Source organism: Saimiri boliviensis, chromosome 5 (assembly GCF_048565385.1).
Source record: "Saimiri boliviensis isolate mSaiBol1 chromosome 5, mSaiBol1.pri, whole genome shotgun sequence".
Lineage (NCBI taxonomy): Eukaryota > Metazoa > Chordata > Mammalia > Primates > Cebidae > Saimiri > Saimiri boliviensis.
The window spans coordinates 72,591,373-72,618,430 of record NC_133453.1 but is presented as its reverse complement, the minus strand read 5'-3'; the positions used below and the strand labels follow the sequence as shown (position 1 = coordinate 72,618,430).

At 36.5% G+C, this 27,058-nt stretch overlaps 1 protein-coding gene across 3 annotated transcripts in view; it reads left to right on the top strand.

Annotated features, from left to right (window-relative positions):
• Positions 1-27,058, top strand: part of XIRP2 (xin actin binding repeat containing 2) — a 71,862-nt gene that overhangs the window by 21,853 nt on the left and 22,951 nt on the right. The window contains exons 2-3 of one of the 3 annotated variants that reach the window (XM_003921911.4): positions 2,025-2,185; positions 8,127-8,261. In XM_003921911.4, coding sequence (XP_003921960.3) covers positions 2,129-2,185; positions 8,127-8,261 — 192 coding nt within the window. In that variant the 5' untranslated portion in view covers positions 2,025-2,128. Of the gene's footprint in view, positions 1-2,024; positions 2,186-8,126; positions 8,262-27,058 lie in introns of those variants that run through there. The other 2 variants (XM_074399548.1, XM_074399547.1) reach the window with 2 other exon arrangements.

The following is a 27,058-nucleotide window of genomic DNA, read 5'->3' as shown; positions in this document are numbered from 1 at the left end:
GCAGCGTGTGAAAGCCTTTCAGTGATTTGTGGGAATCTCTTTATCAGAATCAAGTGGAAGAGTCTTTTGTATGGCTATGAAGTTTTGGATGACAGGTGAATTTCAAAGATAACTAGCATTTGTTGTGAACATAATCAATGTCGTACAATCAGCATTCATATAATACAATGTCTTATTCCTTTTTATTTTTATCTTTTTGATAGCATGTTAAGTATTTTTACTATTTTAATTACAATATATGAAAGTGTTTACTGAATAAGAAGTCTCTATGGAAAACTATATACTCCAGGAAGGTGTCAAAATGAAAATGAGTTTTAATTTTTCTAGGCCACAGAAATTGTTCTCAGCGGCTGTTGTGTACATAAACCTTGAAGACGCTAATAGAAAAACCAAGCAATTCAATAAGATGGTTAAATGTTGGGGCTGAGAGCTGAGGGAAGAGAGAGAAAAATGGGGAAGGGAGGGAACAGCTTGGCTTTTTTTTGAGGTTATTTGGGCCTTGGTCGATAGTGATTAAATTATACCAACCCAAATAAGAAATTACTACAAAGAACTCTACCCCATAAGCCCCAGAAACTACCAGACCTAAGGGTAAAAGGCAGGAGATGCATGAATGAGTGATGCAGATATGTAAACTCACATACAAACACACATATATGCATACTAATATCATGCCCTTGAAATAATTTTGGAAACAAAACCATCTAAGACTGAATAGTAGGCTGGGCATGTTGGCTCACACCTGTAATCCCAGCACTTTGGGAGGCTGAGGCGGGTGGATCGTCTGAAGTCAGGAGTTCAAGACCAGACTGGCCAACATGACAAAACCCCATCTCTACTTAAAATACAAAATTGGCCAGCTGCAGTAGTGCACACTGGTAATCCCAGCTACTCAGGAGGCTGAGGCAGGAGAATTGCTTGAACTCAGGAGGAGGAGGTTGCAGTGATTCGAGATCACGCCACTGTGCTCCAGCCTGGGCCACGAGAGCGTTACTCTGTCTCAAAAAAAAAAAAAAAAAAAAAAAAAAGAGTGAATAGTTAACAATCAGGCAGAGGGATGACAACAAAGATCAGTAGATTAAATAAGAAAAACTAGTTTTGAGATCAGTCTGGCATACATAAGCTAAATAGTCATGGAGAATCACATAAAAATGGAGGGTCTTTATGTACCTTTCACATAAGGAAACATTCAGGCATATGTTTTCTTCTGCCTAAAAGGGATTGATTAGATTGTGTTAGATTCCATGGTCTTTAAGATCATTCTGTTTCTAACAACTGTTATTCTGTGATAGTGCGAACAATCTTTCACACCTTTTCCCGATATGTACTTCCTCCTACCCTGCGTTTTTGCCAAGTAGATGGCTTAAGTGGGTAAATACTAGGTTCCCTGAAATGGGTGCCTGGAAAATCTGTTTCTAATGGCACTGTTACTTCTTTCTTATGTGATACATGCCTCTATGCAGAAACGAAAAAGAAATCCACAGCCTATAGTATTCATAGTATTTGCGTATTTTAGCCAGGTGTATCTCCTTTAAGGTTGAGGGGTGAGGAGAGAAGCAAGGGGCAACTCTTAGACTTGTTATTAGAGACTTCGTCAAACCATATTCAAATCTGCTGCTTACTGGAGGTGTGATCCTTGGAAAGTTTTGTAATAGTCGTGACTCTCTAATTTCTTATAAAAATTTTAGAAAATAATATTGCCTACATCACAAGATTATTAGAAAAGTAATTTTGAAAATGCACATAGAATTTAGCATAAATTCAAAACATAGTGCTTGAGAAATGTTAATTTTTATTATATATCTGTTACTAAATAACTATTTCTCATCACAATAATTCCAAGAGTAGGAGGGGGATAATTTTTTTCTGTTTACATAAGTTTATGCTCTTATACACACATTTTGTAACTTTGCTCGAAAGCTTGAAGGAGATAATCATGAGACATTGAAAATATTGTGAAATGCTGCAGTCTATTTTCCTCTTAAAGCTTAACACATATCTAAGCACGCTCCATTTCCCTTCAGAGACTGTTGGCCCTAATAAACCTGAGCGTGGACTTGTAGAAGACAGTGCTGCTCGGGGTGACGGTGTGTCAGACATCCACGAGCTGGTCTCCCTGAAAGAGCGGATGGCGAGGTACCAGGCAGCTGTTTCCAGGGGTGACTGCCGCAGCTTCTCTGCTAATGTAAGCTACTCCTAATGGTTTTGCATTAGGCAATGTGCTTATCGTCTGTCCAAATTCCCTCTTTATATTTGAAATGTAAGAATACTACTGGACGGGGGCTAAAGTAGAAAGAGTACAAAAATAATGTGTGTAATAAATCCAGACAATCTGAATGTAAGCTTCAACTGTGCTGTGGTACTTATTAATTGCGTAAATTTGAACTATCTTTTTTTTTTGAGGCAGAATCTCACTCTGTCACCAGGCTGGAGTGCAGTGGCGCAATCTTGAATCACTGCAACCTCCGCTTCCTGGGTTCAAGCCATTCTCCTGCCTCAGTCTCCTGCATTGCTGGGACTACAGGTGCACTCCACCACGTCTGACTAATTTTTGTATTTTTATTAGAGACCGAGTCTCACCATGTTGGCCATGATGGCCTTGATCTCTTAACCTCATGATCTGCCTGCCTCAGCCTCCCAAAGTGCTGGGATTACAGGCACAAACTACACGCAGGGCCCTTAACTACTCTCTTAACTCCTCTCTGAGCTTCAGTTTCCTTGGTGGAAAAATGGGGATCATCATTTACCATGCTGGGTCTTGGTGAGGAATCAAAGAGATAATTTACATGTAAACCATAAGGCACTGTATAAATGTGTTATTATTATCACCATTATTACTTAACCTGTAGATGTTCTCCTCAGGAAGGTTGGGAATTAATTTCAAATTTTAATAACATGGGTTTGCACGCTACCCTCCTTGGTCTCATGTATGGCTCATTGAAATTCACTGGCAGTATAATTTCTTCGGCTTTTCTCGTTTCTCTGTATGCACTAAATCCATTAGAAAAGGTTTAATCAACATAAAAATGAGAGAGATTAGCAATGTAGACACTCTGCTAAACCAATTATGATGATAGGAAACTGCAGGACACAGTAAGAACACCAATTTTTAGAGCCAATGCATTATAAAGTCATATCCAAAAGAATTTTGGGGTTCTGTGTTCTCTGGCCTTCAACTTAATAGAACATAAGACTTTTTTAAATAATTATAACCTCCAAATTATCCTAGTTGTATATGAGAGACAGAGAGAAAGAGAGAGAGAGAGAGAGAGGGAGGGAGAGACTGAGAGGGAGAGAGAGTAGCCAAAAAGGGTGTCGTATTAAAATAGCTACACTTAACATGCTTCTTTACAAATTATTTAGAGACAAGACTGACTGTGCCAAACTCATTTAAAAATGCAATTCTAGATGACATTTAAGTTTTCACATAGTCATTAAAATACATTTTAGACACAGCTTAGATTTGGAATGAATGTACAGAAGTGACATAAGTATCTAGATCACTTCCAAAATAAACAGTGGCACTACTGTACCTCCTGCCAGTCTTCTTCGATGGCACCCCCTGCTGGATAATTGAGGAACTTATTCACATTTTAAATCAGAGAAATGATTCATGAGGAAACAGTTGATTGTGAAAATACCTAGTTAAAAACTGGTTATTTAGTAAAGAATATTTGATTTAGGAAGATTGATCTTGCCAGGCACTATGAGAATACACATTTGAAAAATGGTATCAGGGCATGATGTATATTTATAATGTATTTAAAAAGGGAATGTTTACATTGGACACATAGGGAAACTAAATGATGCCATTATTTAATACAAAATCAAAACCTTTAGGGCTAATCTGAAAATGTCTACACATAAAGAATGTAATAATCCTCTCTTTCCTGCCCATTTTATAGACAAGAAAACCAAGAGAAAGTTACTTACAGGAGATTATAAAATTGGGTAGTGAGGAGGCCAAGCTAGATTCCTAGTCTCTTGACTCTTGTACTCTTCTAACTGAATTCAACTTCCTCCTCTTTCTTAAATGAGAAAGTATTTTTGGCACCCAAAATATATATTATACTATATGGTTTGGCCCTAAGCAAGTATTGTGAGAAAGAAGAGCACATGTATTATCTCAGCAGAATCCTGGTAAACATCTAAAGCAAAGCAAAATAATTGTTTATTTAATTATGTGCATGAAATGCTTGTTCAATCTACTCCAACCCCCCACCCCCGACACACACACACATAAAAAATCATGGCAACTGCCTGTGACTAAGTCTCTGTCTCCACAATTAGCCCAAAATTTTAAATGCAAAATCTGGAAGTCACAGAATCAGACCCAAACCGAATCTACTATGTATATTTAGTAAACAATATTTGGTTTAGGAAGATTGGTTTTGCCAGGTACTATGAGAATATACATTTAAAAAGTGGTATCAGGGCATGATATATATTTGTAATGTGTTTTTAAAGGGAATGTTTACATTGGACACATACGGAAACTAAAGGATCCCATTATTTAATACAAAATCTAAACTTTAGGGCTACTCTGAAAATGATGACATGCAAAGAATGTAGTAATCCTTTCTTCCCTGCTCATTTTATAGACAAGAAAACCAAGAGAAAGTTACTCATAGGAGCTTATAAAATCAGGTAATGGGGAGGCCAGTCATATTTCTATGTGTAAAGATAGTTGGTTCTTCCTTGCCTTAGACTCAGTCAGATGGCATTTGGCTCTACCTAAATGAAAGTTATGTTCATGAAACAGTGGTGGTCTGTAGAAGTCCCCTAAAAGAGAGGGAGACGTAAAACATGTTGAGCAACGAATTTAAATGCCAGATTCATTTTCAGGTCTGTGCAATTTTATTCCCTTTATCTTTTTTAATACCCACAAAAAAAAATCTGTGAGAAAAATATTGCTATGCCCTGTTTCTAAGAAAGAAAACTGAGTTCAAGAGCTGTAGCCCAAGGTTTTAATTGTCAGGGCTGGAATTAGAATCACTGTCCAATTCCCAAAATTATATTATTTCTGTTATGCCCTATAACTCAAGAACAGTTTATTTTGTAAAAAGAACTTGAGGACTATACAGTATATTTACCTAGATTTAACTGTTAGGTGTTCAAATTAGCATATTATTATCAGCATATCCATTAGATTCCAAATATTGGAGGCAAATAATAAGAAACACAGAATTTTCTAACAGTAAGCTTAAAAAGGTTCAACACAAAGAGATTTCAGTTATGGGGTCAATGATAACAACATGAATTAGTAGAGACATTTAGAGCATGACCCTAAATAAGGCAAAGTCACAGGAAAGCTCCCCAACTGAGCAAGGAAGCATCACTCCCAGTTATGGCTACAGACTGCTTCTTGAACAAGTCTTGCCATCTCACATGTGTAGACTTTCACCTACATGCTGAGTGAAAGAAGGAAACCTTAGCACCACCACTGAACCATATCTCAGATTTGTCTCACTTAGGTGAATGAGTAGCTGCAATGGTTTAATGATAGTACCAGGAGTGGTAGAGACAGTATTAGTACTACCATTAAAAATAATCCATGGTAGCTCACACCTGTAATCCTAGCACTTTGGGAGGCTGAGACAGGCAGATCACCTGAGATCGGGAGTTCAAGACCAGCCTGGCAAACATGGTGAAGCCCCGTCTCTACTAATAAAACAATTTTTTTTAAATGGCTGGGCATGACAGCAGGTGCCTGTAATCCCAGCTACCTGGGAGGCTGAGAAGGGAGAATCGTTTGAACCCAGGAGATGGTGGTTGCAGTGAGCCAAGATCATATCACTGCACTCCAGCCTGGGTGGCTGAGCTGAGTGAGACTCTGTCTCAAAAAAAAAAAAAAAAAAAAAAAAAAAGAATTTTTGCATGTGTAATGTAGTCTGTTTCTAAGGTGCAGTGCTAAGGGAAAGTAATGAGTTTATCCATTTTTTAATCCATTTTGTAGATAAGAGGCAACCTGTCCAGTATAAGAATTGATCTTTTTGGCCAGGCGCGGTGGCTCAAGCCTGTAATCCCAGCACTTTGGGAGGCCGAGGCGGGCAGATCACGAGGTCAAGAGATCGAGACCATCCTGACCAACATGGTGAAACCCCGTCTCTATTAAAAATACAAAAAAATTAGCTGGGCGTGGTAATGCGCGCCTGTAGTCCCAGCTACTCGGGAGGCTGAGGCAGGAGAATTGCTTGAACCCCGGAGGCAGAGGTTGCAGTGAGCCGAGGTCACGCCACTGCACTCCAGCCTGGCACCTGGTGATAGAGTGAGACTCTGTCTCAAAAAAAAAAAAAAAAAGAATTGATCTTTTTGTGAAAATGCACTTACCAGGAAAGCATCCAGTGATAAGCATAATACTAAGGCTTGCCAAGTTAATTTGCCATGATTTGGACATCATAATGGTTGTTTGAACCAGCAAGGTTCTTCTTAGCAATAATTACCTTAATGTCTATAATTTAATACTTACATATTATCTATCTATAATTTATCCAGCAAAGCCATTTATAGAAATTAAATGGCAGAGGGGGTAAAATAAATATTGTGGCCTTAATTCACCCTTCCTCTTTTTCACTGTACCTTTAATTTCAAAAGGGGTGCTGTACATTTTTCTGACCTTAACATACATCAACTAGAAGGAATTGATTAAGATTTACATTTAAAATTTGTTGCAGAATTTGACACAATATATACCTAGTTCATTCAAGAGTATAATCATCTCTTCTCAGAGAGCCAGCACACATATTCTGAAATATTTGATAGTCCACATAAATGAGGAAACGTTATTAACTTGGTAAAGCAACCATTTGAGTATTTGCTAGTAATTTAGATAATCCTGAATATTAGTCTATAATATTTTGGAGTATAGGAAACTCAAACCCCAGGGTAGGTACTACTTTTTAATATCTATTTGAAAAAAATGCATATTTGGGTAAAGATCCAGGACCCCCAGAGGCCCTAGTCCATGGTATAGAATCCTCTCAGCTCTGGGGCCCCGTTACTTTCGATGTCTTAAGGCTTTGAAGGTTATGTCAGGACTGGGTCAGACCTCAGCAGACCTGCTTTGATTTGAAGTGCTGCCAAGTCTCCCAGTTGAAAGCAGACCTAGAATCTTCCTGGAGGAGGGAAGGCTAGCATGGGGCCTGTTTGCTTGAGAGTTATCCCATCTGGGCTTGAGTGCCTGCTGGGCTCTGGAGTGTGCTGAATCATCAAAACCAATGTGCCTGAGCTCCTTCTGCACTTCCTGAGGGGGCATAGTCTCACAAGACTACTCAGGTGCTTTTCAAATTGCTTCCAATAATACATATCAAAATTAGTTTTCTCATTTGTGAAATGACACTGACAGACTAGAACTCTTCTAATGTTAAAGCCCCCTGATTCTGACATGCTCAGAGCTGATGCCTAGGGTGTGCTAATCCTGAAAGGTGTCGCTGCTATTTTTCTGTCTGTTCTTTGAGGCCAGTGATGAAGACAGACAGATGTGGATTGAAATTCCAATGCCAGCACTTCTATTCTAGCTGTGAGAACCTAACAAGCTGTCTTACAAGGAGAAGCATTAGATGACAGAATATATCATTCAATAAGTACAAAATCACTTAAGTAGTCACCTTACTGATATTAATATTTTTACATAAGGAATATTCTGAGGCTTTTTATTTTGTTCATCCTTATGAATTTAAAAAATTTGGAGTGAGTAAAAATGATTTTAATGATTATTTTTAATAATATGTTGCCTATATAGATGTTTGGGATTTTGATAACCACCTTATTGTGGGTTAACATTGAACCCATTATTCTAATATCTGCTAGTCTGTATGTTACAGGAGAAATACTGTGCAGTCTAATAGATCTAATCTGCAAACATAAAAATGTATCTGAGATTAGAGGGAATTAGCTCAATACTTTGAATCAAAATACTTTATATCAAAAAACTGATAAATGAGAAAACAATCTAGAGAGAATATATTTATTAAGATTTTTGTTAAAGACATACTGAAATAATGGTGTATGTGAGTATCTTTCTAAGATACTGCCTATCAAGAAGTGTCAACTATTTTTAAAATAGCTTGAGAATCCTATCCTGCACAGTGTAAAGCTGAATTTTTCTTTCTTTTAAATCATCCTAGATAATGGAAGAGTCAGAAATGTGCAGAGTGCCTGGTGGTTTGGCCAAGGTGAAGAAACAATTTGAGGATGAAATTACTTCTTCCCGTAATACTTTTGCTCAATACCAATATCAACACCAGAACAGATCTAAGCAGGTAATACTACTACAGATGATGGGTTGAAATGCTCTCATTTTGGTGCCAATGTGGAAATCTCCTTTCTTGAGTGATACATTTATTTTCATTACTCATTAACAAACTCTGTAGCTTTGAAATGTTTTAGAAAATCATCTGTAAAGCATATCTGTGTATTTATTTACTTGCTTGAGCGTTTTTGCCAAATTTCTACAGACCATGCTGGAATATTCTACCCCTTGTCTTCTAATGTTTCAGACATAAGTGAAAATTAAATAGCCTAGGGCAATCAACAGGTAAATAGAACTGTGGAGAGCAATGTTTATACTGAGCCTCTGCTTCTAGGTTATAATTCATAAGAAGCTAACTGTTAGTTGTTTGCCTAAAGTTTGAAGCATTATTCAGCTGTTTATTGTGGTGGGGAGTTTTCTGTTTTCTTTAAAATCCTCAAACAGTGAGTAGTAGAGCCTAGATGTTACATAAAACCACATAATATGACCTCTAAATGTTATCTTATATAAAAGTTTTTCCCATTTCATCAATTTCATTATTTCATCATTATATATCCAAAATACTTTCATGAGATATAATGATTTTTGAATGTGAGAATGTTCATTATAAAACTCATCAGACTTTGAAAAATATTAATAACAATTGCACTGTAAGCAGCTGTACTTAGGCCCATGTTTTCCTTGAGGAAGAAGGTAACTGAGGTATTTCTTCAATTTTGTAGTGAGAAATAGAAGTGGACGTATTTTTTAAATCCCCAGGACATAGAGAGTTGCCTAAATTTTTTTTAATGAAGTAATTGCATGCTATGTGAGGCAGAAGATGAGGCAGCATATCAGGTCGAATGATTAAAAATCTTACATGTGAAATATTATTTGTTTTCTTTTTCTGGCTCTGTTTGCAAAGTTAAAAATGTACACTACGGGTATCTCAATAAATTCATGGCAAGATTTCTTTTTTCTTCTATCTGTTGCTATCTCCAGATAATTTATGGCAAGATTTCTTTTTTGTATTGCCTAAAGGAAATTTAATGTAAATAAGTAATTAAGATTAGGCATACTGTGATCTAATTTATAACTATTGAAAAGTAGGAGTCTTTGAGTGTGGATGTGTGTGTTTACTTTAAACTGGTCAACAATACAAAATATTACTATCATTAATAGTTTAACAAATTCTATGTAGAAATATCAGTAATGTAGTTACAGACCCTTCACTTTGAAGGGAAGCAGTGGGAACTATGGGCTATGGGACTTGCGGATCTTGATTTACACACCACCTCTGCGACTTTTCAGGGTTACACAGACCCAGGGCCACCATCATGGATGTGTGACCTGTGCTGTTGCATAGTTCCCTTGCTTAGAAATGGCGTCCACTTCGTTTAACACTCTTCTGTCTCCATTTTAAAATTCTCAACAACTTTTGAACAAAGGACCCTACATTTTCATTTTGCACTGGGTCTGGCATATTATGTAACCAGTACTGCATCAACCAAATTCATAACCCCCCTAAACCTTCAGTTTCTGATGAGTAAGATGGGAAAATGGTTGAGTAACTTGCCTATCTCATGAGGTTACTGTGGAGGTTTAATGTGACAGAGCAATTTATGTGAAAGTATTTCCATATGTATGAAACTTGATATTAATTAAGGCTCTTTAATACTGCAAAAGACAGAAAACCCAACAAAAAGTGGCTTTAACCAAAAGAAACATTACAGTTTTACAAAAAATAGTCTTGTGGAAGGGAGATTTGAGGCAAGCTCCAGTGGAGTACCAGAACTGGCTTGTATCAACTCCCGAATAATTAAATTTTGGCGACTTTTGGAAACCAAACACTACCTTACTAAGAGCTTGAAATCTGCCATAGTGAGAATATTTACACCAGGGAAATGGGCAAATGGAACAAATTCTTCCTTCTTTTATTTTTTTTCCTTCTTTCTATAACTCTGTTAAGTATATATCACCTTACCATTGATGTAGGGACTTAAAGTATGGCCCCAGCGAAGTGGCTCAGTGCACAGATATTGGAGCCAGATAATTTGGATTCAAATTCCTGCTCCTTTATGTATTAACTGTTTGACATTAGGCAAATTTCTTAACATCTTAGTCTCTCAGTTTCCTCAATTATAAAGCCAATATTATGACAGTATCCACCTCATGGGTTTTTTTAGAGCAATAAAGGAGGTAGTATTTATAAAGTGCTTAAAACATTGTCTGGTCCATTGTAAGCGCCACACAAATGTTTGTTCAAACAACAAAGAAAGTATCACCTTAATCAGATTTCTTCTTTTTAACCTCTCAGCATCACTTCCACTGGGTTGGGTCCGTTCCCATCCAAGTGTCCCCCAGTAGCAAAAGGGATGCAGAAAAAGTAAGAATCTTTTCCCCAGAAGTCCCAAGAAGAAGCTTTATAGCATCTCTTTGGCTCTGAATGGACTACACATGCTCCTTACATATCTAATTTCTATAGAAAGAGGGTGCTGATTGGCTTAAACCTCTGTACCTTGTTTACCTAAATGGAAGTTCTCAGCATCTGATTTTCAATGAAGGATACATACCTGGTAAAAACAAAATCAAACAAAAATATATATCTATATATCTACTATAAGCTCATTGCAAATGTAGTTTATTATTATGATACATGTAGTCCCTGCTCTGTGAATGTGTATGAAAGTAATAAAAATCATGTACTAGAAGTCTGAATATTTTCATGAGTCTGGAACTGTAGTGACTTCTCTAAACTTCAGTTTCATTATCTACCTTAAGATAATGTCAAATTTGGTTATGGGAGGAAAATGTAGAAAAACTATGTCTTAGATAGTCAAACTTTTAATGCTATCTAAATGCATTCTAAAAATCACATGTTTTATCAGCAGGGATTGTGGGCAAGATTTTTGCTAGTAAAGACAGGTAGTTAATCCTGTCTGTACCTAAGATGTTATCAAATCTGATAGTGTTTTCAATCCCTTTGATATTGAAAGTGCTTGAGATTTATTTCCCTGCTATTTGCCCCTGGCCAAAAAATATTTATTTTTTGACATACAGTAATTAATATTAATTTGGAAATCAAGTTTAATTAGAGTTGAAAGAACATTTCTTCTGGATTTCTGAAAATACTTAATGCCACAATTAGTAATAACTTCATAAGGTATAATCATAAAGTCCCTGTTTGCTTCCTAATACATTGAAGTCAGGTATTTCAGGATAATTAGCTGACTATTTGGTAACAGTTTGTCTGGGAGATCAGCAATTGGCCTACACAAATTTTGATAATTAAGCTATGTCTGAGATTAAAGATCTCTTTTGCTGATAGATTAGACTATGTTACATCTAATGAAAGGGTGATTCTGAAAGAGAAAAAAGGGGTATACATATAGGAACATTCATTTATGCCAGACATTTTAAACTTAAGATGATGTCCCATTTATGTATTCTAGACTTGCCATGCTTTTATGGTTCTGCTTGTTAAATAGTTAGCTGTATTCCTCCTAGCCTGCAGAGTATGCTCATGAAAATTAGGAAAAGGAGCCACTCTGGGTCTCTGGGGGAGAGCGTTAGGTGGTAGGAGAAGGTGAGCTTCTTCAAAGAATAGGTTGGGGAACATTTATTAGGTTCCCTTTGCAATTAATACTAACCATTTTTTTTTTTTTTTTTTTTTTTTTTTTTTTTTGAGACGGAGTTTCGCTCTTGTTACCCAGGCTGGAGTGCAATGGCGCGATCTCGGCTCACCGCAACCTCCGCCTCCTGGGCTCAGGCAATTCTCCTGCCTCAGCCTCCTACTAACCATTTTTAATATTACCCATTTAGATTTTTTGTTTTTCAAAACAACCATTAATGCTTCCAGTAGATATAAATTAAAACCAACCCTCTTTAAGGGTTTATAAGTCACTCAGCATATCTTCTGCTTTTGTTTTAGGATTGAGTTTTCAGTGTTTTATGCTGGTGAAAATTAGTAGGCCCTTAATGCTAGAATGAAAAGGACAACTTGAGAGGGATGTCTTTCTGTCTACTCACTACAACAGTTTCCATTTGGAAGAATATTTTAAATAATCCATCTACTCAAACTGAAAAGGGTATCTCTAGATATGCTGGAGCATATATTAGACTAAACGTGCTATTGATGTAAAATTGCCATTGCCTCTCTCCTGAGTTGATTTTCACTTGCACACTCCGTGGTTTCTGTGTGGTTATTTTTAGGACCTTCTCCCCCACCCCACCCCTTTTTTTTTTCTTTCTCCTTATTTAGCAGCTTTATTAAGATATAATTTGTATACCACAAATTTCACCCATTTTATGAAAACACTTCAATGATTGTTTAGAACAGGTGTCCCCAAACTTTTTACACAGGGGGCCAGTTCACTGTCCCTCAGACCGTTGGAGGGCCGCCACATACTGTGCTCCTCTCACTGACCACCAATGAAAGAGGTGCCCCTTCCTGAAGTGCTGCGGGGGGCCGGATAAATGGCCTCAGGGGGCCGCATGCGGCCCGTGGGCCGTAGTTTGGGAATGCCTGGTTTAGAATATTTACAGAATTGTGCAGTATCAACCACAATCAATTTGAAAACATTCTCATCCTTCCAGAAAGAAACCTTGTGCCTATTAGCAGTCTAGGACTTTCTTTGTGCCACTTTCTCACACTTAAGGTTAGGCTTTCATCTTCTTAGGTGAATTTCTTTTTCCTTTTTTTTCCTCCATATTTATGCATCACTGAGGAGTTCTTTGTGAATTATTTCGTGAAGCCCCAGAAGCTGCTTCTTTCCTCAAGTTCCTTTTTTTTTCTTTCTTAAGTGGTGTAAGTAGGAAAGAGCAGATGGAGCTCAAAAAATTTTGGAAGTAATCAGTGCAATCCAGTGCTAAGGTATTTGCTTTCATGTGGAATTGCTGCACTGAATCCATATCAAGAAGAAAAAGCATTTGTGACCTTTGCCCTGCCACTAACTTCAATGCGTTGAGTGACAGTATATATCTTTCATCATATATCTGCTATTGCAAAAATTAAAATGTAAACAATCAGTCTGTAAGATTATGTGAATTTAGAACAATCTCTAGACAATTTTAGGTCAATAAAAACCATTTTTGACAGCTCGTGACAGATATAATCTGACTACTGTGTGTTTTAGACTCTTTAAAGGTGACCTATAATTATTTTCTAGCAAACTAAATGTATTTTTATCAGCTAAATGTCCACATTGGAAAGCGTTTCTCATCTAAGTGCTTTAAACCTGCCTTTAGCTGCCTGCTGCATACATAATTGTTCAAGATTGCTATTAACAGCCCCAACCTAACCTAGATCTCTATCAATACACAAGGTTGTGACCAAGAATGTGTCTTGTACTGTCTTTTAATTATGAGCACTATTTTAAAGTGACTATTATAACTTAAAATAACAACATTCAAAATGAGGCAATCTGGAGTAATAATTGGGGCTGCTGCCTCTAGAATCAGACAGCCTGGGTTATAATCCCCCAAGTTACCCATCTGTCTTAGTCCACTTTGTGAGGCTATGATAGAATAGCACAGACTGGTTAATTTGTTAAAAAGAAATTTATTGGCTCTCATTCCTAGAGACTGAACAGTCCAATGTCAAGGTGCTGGCATCTTGTTGAGGACCTTCTTGTTATGTCATAATGTGGCAGAAAGTGAGACAGTGAGAAGGAGCAAGAACAAGGAGGAACTCACTCTCACTCCTATAATAATGACATTCGTTTATTCATGATGGTGGTGCCTTCATGACCTAACTACCTCTTAGAGTTCTCACTTCACAATACTATCACGAAGACAAATCCATTTTTTTGCTTTTTTTGAGGCAGGGTCTTGCTCTATCATCCACATGGTAGTGCCGTGGTGCGATCTCAGCTCACTGCAACCTCCACTTCCCAGGCTCAAGTAATACTCCCACGTCAGCCTTCTGAGTAGTTGGGATCACAGGCATATGCTACCATGCTCAGCTAATTTTTGTATTTTTTTTTTAGAGAGATGTGATTTCACCATTTTTCCTAGACTAGTCTCAAACTCCTGAGCTCAACTGATTCATGCACTTGGCCTCCCAAAGTGCTGGAATTACACTCATGAGCCACCATTCCCAGCTGGCAATTACATTTCAACATGAATTTTGAAGGTGATAAACATTCAAACCATAGTACCATTTAATTTATTCTAAAATAATAACATAACAGGTCATTTTAAGAATAAAATGTCCATGTAAATCTTTCAGTATATTCCCTAGCATATATTAATTGATTCATAAATCCTAGTTATTATCATCAGAAATATTGACCCTTAAGCCAAGAGGGGACATCAAGTGGCAATTATTCTCAAAATAGCATACAATTCACAAACAATGTATGTATATGTAAAAAGACAAACAAGGACTATCCTGTTCTGTGCCTCACACCCTGGCTTTCTTTTCAGTTCTTTCGCCCTGGGAAATAATAGTTTTTTAGGAGCTCCATTATCCAAAGATTAGCTTGAAATCTCATACCTGTACATGTTTTGGGCATATGTTGTCATGGAGTAATCAGTAACTCTAGTGCATATTTAAAAAATTATAATAGCAAGTCTGTTTTGAAGAAAAAGTGTTTAACCCCAACTGTAAGAAATGAGAAGATAAAGTGGACCAATTAAGAATATGCTTCAAATACTCTGTATAGGTACATTGCATCCCACAATGAATAAAAATTTGTTTTTTAAGTGGGAACTAATGGATAGCGTAGCATTGCTTTTGAAGATTGCTTTATTTATAGTATAGTGGCAAGGTACTATTGAGAAGAAAATAATATAGTTAACATACAAGTTGAATTAGGTTGGAGAGGAAAGGCTATGCTGTTTGAATAGAAGAGAGAAAGAGTTGAAGAGATGTTGGTTTTTTTCAATGTTTACAAGTGTGAGTGTTGCGTATGTGGTTTCTCAGCATGTTTTAGTTGATAGATGGAAGGGAAAGGAAAGGTGGAGGAAAAATCTACCTTTGCATGTTTTCTGATTTGTGCAGTTGGAATAATGAAGGTAAGTGTATTTCTACAATGGTCTTAATAGAATAAAGCCAGTGTCTGATCAACGTGCTCAGAAATAAGGATCCATATTTGCCAGAGAAATGTTGCTATTTGGCACAGGCGATGGAATCACAAAAACCTTTCTGCAGATAGGCCAGCGAATACTCATAAACCTTCCACAGACTTGAGTGATCATAGTAGGGTCTCAGCTTGATCTCAGGGAAACAAAGAACAGAAACGGCACAAACGCTGTTCTCAAGAGGCACACTAATAAGGCTCACAGATAGATTAGATGCAGTAGTCTCACTCTGTTAAAAATTAAAACTCTCGTAACAAATCTTCCGCTGAGTTTTTCCTTCCAAATCCAGGCCCTTTAATCTGTTTACAGCTCTTTCTCAGTGCCTGTCGCTGAGTGGGCTTTGACGATGAAAAGAACACAGTAAGATTAACTTTTTAATGCTGAGGCAGAATTGGAAGACCAAGAGTTTGCTAAATAGAGTACAACAGCCTCAACCAGTTATGATCAGTACTACTCATGCGGCCAGATTTGCACGAGCTGGTTGATGCAGAATTCAGTTGACTGAAGTTATCTATAATAGAACGTCTCAGTTCCTGACTATACCATACAGCAAATCAGCTTTGCTCTGTATTAGTAACTTGAATTTCCCTTCAATTCTGCAAGAAGTGGAAATGCAAACGTGAATCCAGTTGGGGGTTTGGTGATGCATATTTCATGAATTGACTTGTTTTCTCTATGCCACATTCAAAATTATCTTTGCCATGCTCATGATTGCCTATTTTATTACCGCTTTTCAAAACTGTGTCCACGGCACAGCTTCCTTGCCATTTTGCAGCTGGTCTTCTCCTACTACTCAATCTGTGTTTCTTGTCTTCCTACCCACATCCACCTTCCTACAGTTCTGTAGATTGTAGATAGAGCCCATGTTCTTTTTTTTTTAATAGAAATTGAATCAACAGAATTATATTCTGTGAAGAAGAATCTTGCTCAAGTTGTGAAGTGAATTAACTGCATTTAGAACTGCCTATGCCAACCATGTGGAAAACAAATGCAAACACACAAAGCAACCACATGAGGACTTACATTTCTCAAGATGAAAGATAGAAAAGCCTTCTTTTCATGCCTCAACAAACCATACATTTTTTCCTTCCCCTCATAAAGGCCTGCATGAGACTGACCTCTCTATAATGTACTCCACACTCTTCACAAATCACTACTCTCCACTCTCCACCCAGACTTCCTTGGGTTATGCTACAGGGATGTAGTGGTTGCAAGTTTCAATGAGTCCTCTGTCTGTGGGTTCCCACATTTCCCTGGGCCTGAAGCAGGGCATCTTTTCCTAGCTTCTGAAACATCACCTCCTACCCCTACCATGACTCTGCAAAGACGTGGAGTCAAACCATCATCCCTGTTCAGCTGGGGCACAGAATCCCAGTGACAACTCTGGGCATTTAAGCCCCCTTTATACTGGGTTGTACACTGGAATTCCCTGAGCAGCCCAGGTAATTTTGATTTAATTGGTCTGGAGAATTCTCAAGGAGCAGGAGGATTTGATTGCTCTAGGTGATTCTAATGTGCAGCAATGACTTTGACACTGCAGACGTGAGGCAGGATTTGCTATCCCAGAGTTGACCACTCCCTTCTTGATTTCTGATCTGAGGCTTATTGCCTGCCCTCATCATTCTGTTCACACTCTGATAGCAGGTGCCTTCTTCTTATGTTGACATTTCTCTTGAGATACCTACCGTAGTCAAAAAATAAAATAGGAGACTGTGAAGAATCCAGAGAAAGCAAAGGCTTAAAGAAATAATGGCGAAAATAATAAATATTAGCTAGCCAAACAACCAATTTACTGATACTTAATCCCAGGTAATCCCTTTACTGGTTATATTGAAATAGTAGTTTCTGCATATATATGACATATTAGAATATTAAAAATAAACTAGTTTATAATCCCAGCACTTTGGAGGCCAAGGTGGGAGGACTGTTTGAGACCAGTGGTTAGAGACCAGCCTGGGCAACATAGCAAAACCCCATCTATACAAAATAAAAAATATTTTTTAATTAGCTGGGCTGGTGGCATGTGCTTGTAGTCCCAGCTACTCAGGAGGCTGATGTGGAAAGATGGCTTGAACCCAGAAGTTCAAAGCCACAATAAATCATGAACACCCCCCTGCACTCCAGACAGGAGATAGAGTGAGACCCTGTCAAAAAAAAGTTTCTAATAAAATAAATGATAGAATGATATAAATTAACTAAAGGAAAATATGTGAAAACATTAAAAGTAAACAAAACAATCAGAACAAAAATTAGGAAATTAAGGAATTTGTTGATTTATTATATTGATACACCAATAATTATTAAAATTGAAACTTTATAATTTTTGCAATCTGTCATTAAAATTTTATTTTCATAGGATGATACAGCCTATACATCTGACATGTCTTGGGTTTGTATCTTTGATGTTTCTGTACCAATGATACTGTTTTGTGAAAGACAGCACTTTACTTAATTATAAAGTAAAAAAGCCTTATTAAGTAATGTAGTAAAACTGTCTATAGTCTTTTAGATCTTAACATAATTAAACCAATGAGTAGACTTTTCCTGCGATTGAAGGTGTGCTCATAAAATATAGTAAGACTGTCTTCCATGATCTACTAACATCAATCACATTACATTATAGCCATACACTATAACTCTCAACCTCTGCTAGTCCCAAATGAAGCCAATGGTAAGTGCTAACTGTCTGCTGAGGCATGACCATAAAGTTTCAGTCACAGTCCCTTTGCAACTTGAAAGAAGCCACTTCAGCTTCTTTCTGAGAACTTATTGGTATATGAGTTATACTGCTAATGCATAAAAGAATTCACTCCTCTCTCCCCTGGGAGTACATGGCAGGCCATTCCAGTACAGCATCATAAAGGGAAACCCATTCCCAATCCACACTGTGAAGACACAGGCAGAATGTCTGCATGGGTATTTTGTGGAACATTGTCTTGGGGAAATGATGTAGTCTGTGTAGTGTGTCCATTCAGGCTGGGCTCTTTTACTTTGCTGAAAAAAACTAGGTAAACTAATCTTCTTGGTGAATGGGGGTGAGGGGGCGTTAAAAATACTAACATGTAGAGGGTGCCCTGGACCTTTTTCTCAGAAAGTCAGGGCCTCAGTGGTTAGTGCAGATATCCATTAGTAAGACAGAGTTGCAAGCACAGATCCAATTGCTTTTTAAAAATCATCACTGGTTGCTTTTCCTTCTACTATTCATTTTACTCATTTTCCAAAATAGGATTTGTAGGAGCAGGATTTACCCCAATTATTCAAATACCAATACCACAACTTCTCTTCTTAATAGTATCATGGGCCTTCTTTTTCTATAAACCTATTTTTCCTCTAGAGCCTATTTTCAATTTCATTTAGAAAGGAAATGTGCACTCACACATATATCCTTTACTCCTTTAAAATAAACGAGGGTTGCTTTGGGGAAAAGGAGTGCTGCTATTCTTATCACAAGTCGCTGAGGTGTTGAGGAAGTGGCACATAGACTCTTTCCCCCAAAGGCAAAAGGAGTTTCCTCCATACTAAATTAGGTGATGTCAAAAATTATTTGATGTTGATAAAGATGTAAAATACATATCTTTTAAAATAATGGAATTTTATATTTTCTTTGATGAGAAATACATCTAGGGAAAGTTGAAATAGAAAAGACATTTTTATATTGCCCCTTCTAAAGCTCATATTAGCTTAACAATATAAAAATGATATTTTTATAAAATTGTATTGAATAGAAATCACAAGTGTCTAGACAACATATTCTAATATGCTAATTAAATTTACTTTATTTTCAAATTGCTATAATGAAATGGCAAGCCACAAAATTTTAACTTCTTAGATTTTGCTTTTCCTCAGGATCAAGGAAAGATAAAACAACAAACAAAATCATTAATGTTATAGAATCATTATGCTGTAGAACTTAGTGAAATCTGAGAAATGCTTTTTCCACATAGTTACTTTTATGAAAACGAGTGCCTTTTGCCAGAACTTGACAGAACATATTAGCTCTTTCTGCTTCTTTTGGGTCTGTATTTGTCGAAATAAACCCATCTTCACAGGTCTTTGAAAATGATTGGATTGAGTCAAGCTTCTCTATTCTTTTGATGTTAATTACTTCACATAATTACAAACAAATTATCATGCTAAAAAAAAAAAAAAAAAAAAAAAAAAACTGGAAGAACGTAAGGCCTGAGAAAAGTAAGAGGCATTAAGAAGTTCTGTCCCTAGAGTCATGCTATTGTAGATGTATGTTAGGGTAACTTCATTTTTGCCAAACTTCACAGATCTTAACAACACAGAACAAAGAATAAGGTTACATCTTCTTCTAGGAGCCTTTTCTTGAACTTGTTCTTTATCCTTCACTCTTGGGTGATCTATGCAGGCAGAGAAAGGAGGAAATTGTTCACCTCTTCAGGAATGAGTGGAGGCCATTTCATTTCTCACTCTTTGAGGAGGACAGTACACATTACTTACCTGCCACTAGATGGATACCAGAGGGTGAGCTAAAAGCACAAACTTTCTTACCCTTGGGTGAAAACCAGTGTCCTCTAGAGATATTGGTACACCCTTCTGTAGCATTAGAAATTTCTTCCTGCCGGGCGCAGTGGCTCAAGCCTGTAATCCCAGCACTTTGGGAGGCCGAGGCGGGTGGATCACAAGGTCAAGAGATTGAGACCATCCTGGCCAACATGGTGAAACCCCGTCACTACTAAAAATACAAAAAATTAGCTGGTCGTGGTGGCGCGTGCCTGTAATCCCAGCTACTCAGGAGGCTGAGGCAGGAGAATTGCCTGAACCCAGGAGGCGGAGGTTACGGTGAGCCGAGATCGCGCCATTGCACTCCAGCCTGGGTAACAAGAGCCAAACTCCGTCTCAAAAAAAAAAAAAAAAAAAAAAGAAAGAAAAAAGAAATTTCTTCCTTTTCCTCAGAGTGCAAATTACAATAATCCAGTAGCAATTCAATGAATAGCAGTGTTTTAAAACATTGGGAGAGATATTTGAGACTTTAATGAAGTCAGTACTTCAGGCTGGGATTCATTTTGTGAATCTTTTATCATAAACACTTTGTGTCATCATTCTAACACTGTAAACAAATAACCTCCCCCATCATATTTTCTTTTTCTTTTTTTGATTTTGGGATCAAGTCTACATGCTAGGTACCTCACAAATGCATGTTGAATGCATCACTTATTGATTTTAGGTGTTAAAAATATTGATTCAAAATATCTTGTTGATGGGATTCTAGTTAGTATACTGTATTCACAATATACCTTTGGTATTTTAAAAACTTGCATAGCATTCTCCCTTAAACCACAACATGGAAGAGCCTTAAACAAACGTGACATTATTCAACTGTAAAGGGCCTTGTACTTTTCCTGACACTTATCAACACTTGATCAACGGTAGCCCTTCCTGTCTCCTTCAGCGCTCCCCCAACCTCTGTCCCAGCAGTTTGCCAGCAAAGCTACTGAGACTGAAATTAGTTATGATTTATTCACGATTTCTCACTAGAACCGGTAATGAATTTTGGCCATAACCCAACAGTCCTACCCCTCCAATCTCTTAACTCCCCTAGTTGCTCACAGATACATTCATCAGTCCAATTACAAATTATTACCTTTTTAGTTTTCCCCATTTTCCTTATTTTAAAGAAAACACAACTTATCAGACTAATTCATTTTTTGTTATAATTAATAATTGCCCTGTGATGCCATGTTTGTGCAGATGATCTTGCAATGTTTAGATCTGAGCCAGATCTGTTTTATTAATTTTCTTCCTTCTTGTTTGGGTTTTATATAAGGCTTTAAAATGTCATCCCTCCAAGTGAAAAGGCCTGATGTCCATAAAGACTCAGAGGGACAGTGAAAGAGGGAGGGAGGTCTGTATAATTCAGTATACAAACAACTCTTTTGACACTCTTAGCAGAAAAATTTCACTGTCTCAAAGTCTTCCTACATGTCCTTGTAACATCTCACGGAACATACATTACCAAAAAATAAGCGCAAATCAATTCTCTTATAAGATTTGAATAGCACTTTCTGTTATGTGATCCTTATCAGAAATGAGTGGCACTCCTTTTCTTGTGCTTTTAACTGGTTTCCATTTGATTAAGAAGATCTCAGTGTTCATAAATAATATTTCTTAGAAAGGGTAATGAACAGTTTTCTTTCTTTCTTTCTTTCTTACATCAAAATCATTTTCTAGTCTACCACCCAATGAGGCCGAGCCAGCCATCACTAGGAGAAGCTGTACGTACCATGCACTCGCTCTCCAAGCCTTCCTAATGTCTAGGACCTAGGTGTGTGAACTAGTTTGTACTGATCACGTCCATCTCAGGCTTTCTATAAGAGGTTAGTGACATGAGAAGCAGGGACCATAGAGAATCAAGTGTGGTGATGGCTGGTAGCAGGAGATTACCCCCAATTTCAAGAAATTTATAAGTATTTCAGAAGCAACATCAAGTACACACTACGATGGCATTGTCAATGAATGTGTCTGGGGCTGGTGGCAGCAACTAGGGCACATTTACCAGATGTCTCTGCAACTATATTCTGTACTGTTACCAGATACAAACCCTCCAAGTCTTATTCTTTGTTTTTTCTGGAGATTTCTTGAGATACACTCCCCACCCCTGTCACCCAGTGCCTCTTCAATAAATTCCCTTTTCTGTTTAAATCAGTCATACTCCAATGCTTGAATTTGGGAGCTGTGGCTGATAGAAATATAAATTATCTACAAATCTTAATGTTTTTTATGTCAAAATGGGAATTATACAACAGTAGCTTTTGGGCAAAGATGGATTGTGGAAAGAAAGTAGATTAAATCATTTGAACTGACTGTTCACTAGGTATCAGTTCATGAAAGAAGAAGTGTAAATAACTTGGATAGGTGATCACAAAACTGCTCTTTTGCTATATCTCTCTAGAATATTTCCATGTGTCAGGAGCCAGAATGGTTTAGAAGTGTCATAATACCTACAGGCTCCTTTTTGCTTCTCTCTTTGAGTAACCACCACCGCCCCCCCACAATCTATTCCTTCTTTGGGGGAGAAAAAATGTACTTACTGGAATTTGCTGCTTCTTTAGGTTCTAGACTTAATTCTGCAATGAAATTATCTGGTAAAATAAATAAAACTGAACTCTAGTTTTATTCAGTCTTTTGGAGGGTCTTATTTACTACCAAATCGTCTGACACAGTAAGTGCACAATAAATATTTGTTAAATAAAGATACCAACCAATTCGCTATTTGTAGCACTTATGAGGCAGTTTTTAAAAAATATATTAACTTATTTCTTCTACCCAACAACCTTCTGCGATAGGCAGTATTATTATCGGTTTTTTTGAACAAGAAATGGATGCGTGGGAGATCTAAGTAAGTTTTCCAAGAAAAGTGAGCAAATGTGATACTAACCCAAGAAGGATGCCTCTAGAGCCTCCACCTTATATTTATGTACTTTCCTAAGCAGGTGATAATCATTAGGCAATACCGTATGTCAGGCAAAAAGATTCAGTGATGATTATGACATTACTTGGCACTCAAGTAGCTGACTCTATTAGAGAGATAGACTGAGAACAAATAGTTACAAGTGTGATGTGACCAGTTCTATGATAGAAAACATAAATGAGGCTCATTGGAACCCCAGAAACTTGTGATAAACTTTAGTTTGGTTGAAAGGTGGTCAAGTAGGACATCTGAGGGTGGAGAATGCTTCAGCTGAGACTTGAAATAATTTTTCTTGCATATAGAATGTATTCTAGGCAAAGAGACAATTTGTGTAAAAGGTAAAACAGCATGATATGTTTGTGAGTGCAGTAAAAAATAATTGAGGCATAAAGCTGGAGATGTAGGCAAAGACCAGATAATATAGTAAATTTTATGTCATGTTAAAGAATTTTTACTTTCTTCTAAAGCAATCAAGAGCCATCGAAGAAATTTAAAAAGGAGAGAAAGATGAATAGCTATGCCTTTAACAAAGATTATTCTGGATGTATAAGATTGATATAAAGCAGGTTGAGGTGAGATGAAAGGAGATTAATTAGGAGACTACTGAAATAGTCCATATTAAATGTATGAGGACTTAAATGGGTCAGAAGTTCCAGAGTAAAAAGGGCATTGACTCAAGGGTCATTTAAATAGCAATAGATACCATTGGTGGGACCTAGAAATCAGTTGGATACTGGAGAGGATGGTAATCAAGTGGTAGAATTCTGTTTCTTGATTTTGGTTTGTATTAGTTAACACAGGACACATGTTACATCTGGTCTTCTTTTTCTTTAGAATATTTTATTCTTTTTGTAAACTTTTTATCTGTAATTTCACTTCTCTGTAAGACTCTAAGTTTCAGCCTCTTATTGGACATTTATGTTTATTTATATCCTAGTGCCTCTGGTTGTAAGATTCTTTGTGTCTATGTTGGATTGAAATATTATATACATATATATCTTTAATGTACATCTACATTAAACTTCTAAAAAGCATTCTTTATTGTGAATTGAATGTCTTTATGTAAGCTGCATTTTTAGTTTGTCACATAAATATTGTTATTTATATGACTAATATGTTTGACGACTCAGTTGAGAGTGCATCTTTTATATGTTCTTTTTATGAATCTTCAGCATTTTGGGCCTCTGGAATATGGTGCTATAAATAATACTTTTAGAGCAGAAGAAGACAGTCAGAGTTCTAGCAGCTAAAACTGGCATTGCTTATTCAAAATCCTCCCTTTTTTGACAGCAAAATGTTGTACTTCTAAACAAATTGTTTTCTTTATTAAAAATGATTGTTTGCTCTTTCTAGGCTAAATATTACCAAAGCATAATTGTTTTTAGTCAAGGAAGAGTTAAAATTAATTGAATGATAACACTTCTTGCAGAAATTTATGCAATAAATCTGCATAATGCATACTTTGGTATGTGTTTAGCGTTCTTGTTTCAAGGGAATTTCAAGCTTACTGAGCCTTTTTATATCACTAAATATATATATGTATTTACATACATTGCATAGATAGAGATATGATCACAGAAACATATTAAACAACACTGACAATGCCTAGCCCAATGCCATTGAGATAGCCAATGTTCAATAACTGTTGTTTGAATAAATAAATGCATGAGTGAAGCTCCATAAGGTCACTCATGCTTAAAAATGTAGTGCTTTCAAAGAGAAAAGTCGCTGCATTAAAATGTTTTGAATCTTTTTACATTATCAGATTTTTAAAGGCTAATAATCCAACTGGCATACTCCCATAACTTTAGGCAGAACTACTATTGAACCAAGTAAAACTGGAGGCTTAAGTTCTGAGTATGAGTCACACAAAGAATTAGTACTTGGAATTGCCTTAATTCTTCTTTTCCCTTAGTGTTATTTTCCTATTTTTATAAATAAAAAATGGGGATAAATCATTGTCTTTCAGTGTCAACATAAATATCTCAACATAGTTTTTCAATGTCATAGTAATTCTGCCCAAAGCATCCTACTGCAGTTTCTCCATGATCCTTGACAACATGTCAGATCCATTAACTCAGTGAATAACAATTCACAAAAAAACATACAAACTAGTTTGTTTACCATCATAAATATCTTTTTATTAAAAAGACAATTTCAAAACATTACTTTTTCCTATTTTGAAAGAATCTTTACCTCTGTGTATGTGTTTGCTGTATACATATTTTTTATTTTAGATTCAGGGTTACATGTGCATGTTGGTTACATGGATATATTGCATAATGGTGGGATTTGGGCTTCTAGTGTATTTACTGCTTTCTCAGTACAGACTTCTCCTCTCTCTGACGATGTCAATAACCCTTTACACTATCACAGCACTGCACATATTTTTCCATAGATGTTCTTATCACATCTATGAACATCTGTGAAGAGAGTTCTCTTTCTGAGTGCACTTTGTAAAGTGATTGACATGTTATTGCTAGTGTCAAAGGGATGACCAGCCAAAATGCCAAAAAAAAAAAAAAAAAAAATCATAGAACTATGTGGGAGAATTTAAATCTCAGTTTTCAAAGCAGACTAAAAATTATAAAATTTTTACACTACTAAAAAAAGTGACTACTTTATTTGCTCATGCATTCACTCCTTGGCATTTTATTGGATATCTACTGTGTGCCTGGAAGCTGATCATTGGGATTTGAGGATGCATGTGATAGACACAGTTCAATTAAAGGAGAGGATCATGTTAGCAAAGAGGACTGTTAAATGTGATAGGCAGATAATACAGATGTGTGCTGATATCACAGAAATAGAAAAAACAAGAATAGTGAACCTGTATGGAAAAGACTGGAAAGGTTTTAAAAAGAAAGTACTTTTGAGCTGAGTCTTCAAGAGGGAAGCATTTACCTAAAGCTCAAACCTTAAAGATGTCAGGTCGTATATTGTAATTTTAAGAGAAAATGAATAGAAATTAAAAGAGAAACTTCAGGGAAAAAGGAGAAAATTCAGTGTTTGAATTTTAATATATCTAAGTCCAGACAAACACAATGGTCAACCACAAATTGTTATGTTCATCACTTAACAGAAAAATAAAACTGATTATTCTTTCAAAGCTTCAATCCATTAACATTTTGCTAAAATAGCCTGTTTTAGGTATTGTTTATGTCTGTTTAACAAAGATGCAAATAACATTATTATATCATAACTTTTTCCAGTTTTATTAAAAATGAGAGTAGTGAAACTGCTGTATTATTGGCATTGAACATGAACTTCTGTTTTTTCCACTCTAGTGAGGCAGTGACCATCTACTATTATGCCAGTCTTTGCTCATATCTTTTTCTATTAGGTCCAATAGTCACAATAACAGTGAGTTATAAAAACACACACACACACACACACACACACACACACACACACAGTCTGTCCTTTTTCCTTATACTTTGCACTAGAATGAGTTTCCAATTGTATTGGGAAATTTACAGTGTCTTTCCCTATAATGATAATAAGAATGAGAAGTTGAATAGGCAGGATACAGATTGTTTTCTGTGCAGCAGAAATCTCCTTAGAAGATGTTCATATGAACAATAGATTTTTATGATATAGTTGGTTAATATATAAGCTGATATCAGACTTATGTGAGCTATGCAAACACCATAATATTATTTTGTAATTGCACTGCATTTTCTTGTTTTAGATTTCAAAGTTAGCATATATATTACCTCTTTTTCTTTCCTTTAATGGCTCATGAGACAAAAGACTTGAGTTTAAGTGTGATTTCATGATTTTCCCATGATTACAACACACCTAGTAGAGGAGGGATTTAGGACTAATCTCCCATTTCTGACCACTGGTTAATCCACCTATGAACAAAATAGCATCTGTCTCTTGCAGACTGGTCTGTATTTAAATTTAATTTTCAGCAACCAATTTTATGAATTATTGATGCAAATTTATGCATGGTGATCTGACCAGAGTTCTTTATAATATTTTATTTAATTTGATTTCTGCCTGAGCATTACAATGATTCAGCTTTTCACCTAACCCTATGCACTATAGACATCAACAATTAGAAAGAAAGTCAGATTTTAAATACAAGCTAAACTAGTTGCAAAATATGAAAGTGTAAATAATAGAAACAAAAGCTTGGGATCTTTTTTAAAATATTCTATGTGAGTTACAGCAACCAGGGGGCAGTAGAATTGATGCTAACATACCAAACTAGTGTAGCAATTACAGTTCTATTTGGAAATAGCACATAAACGCTGAATTAGAAACTTAAGACTTTAAACAAAATATATATACATTTGTACTGT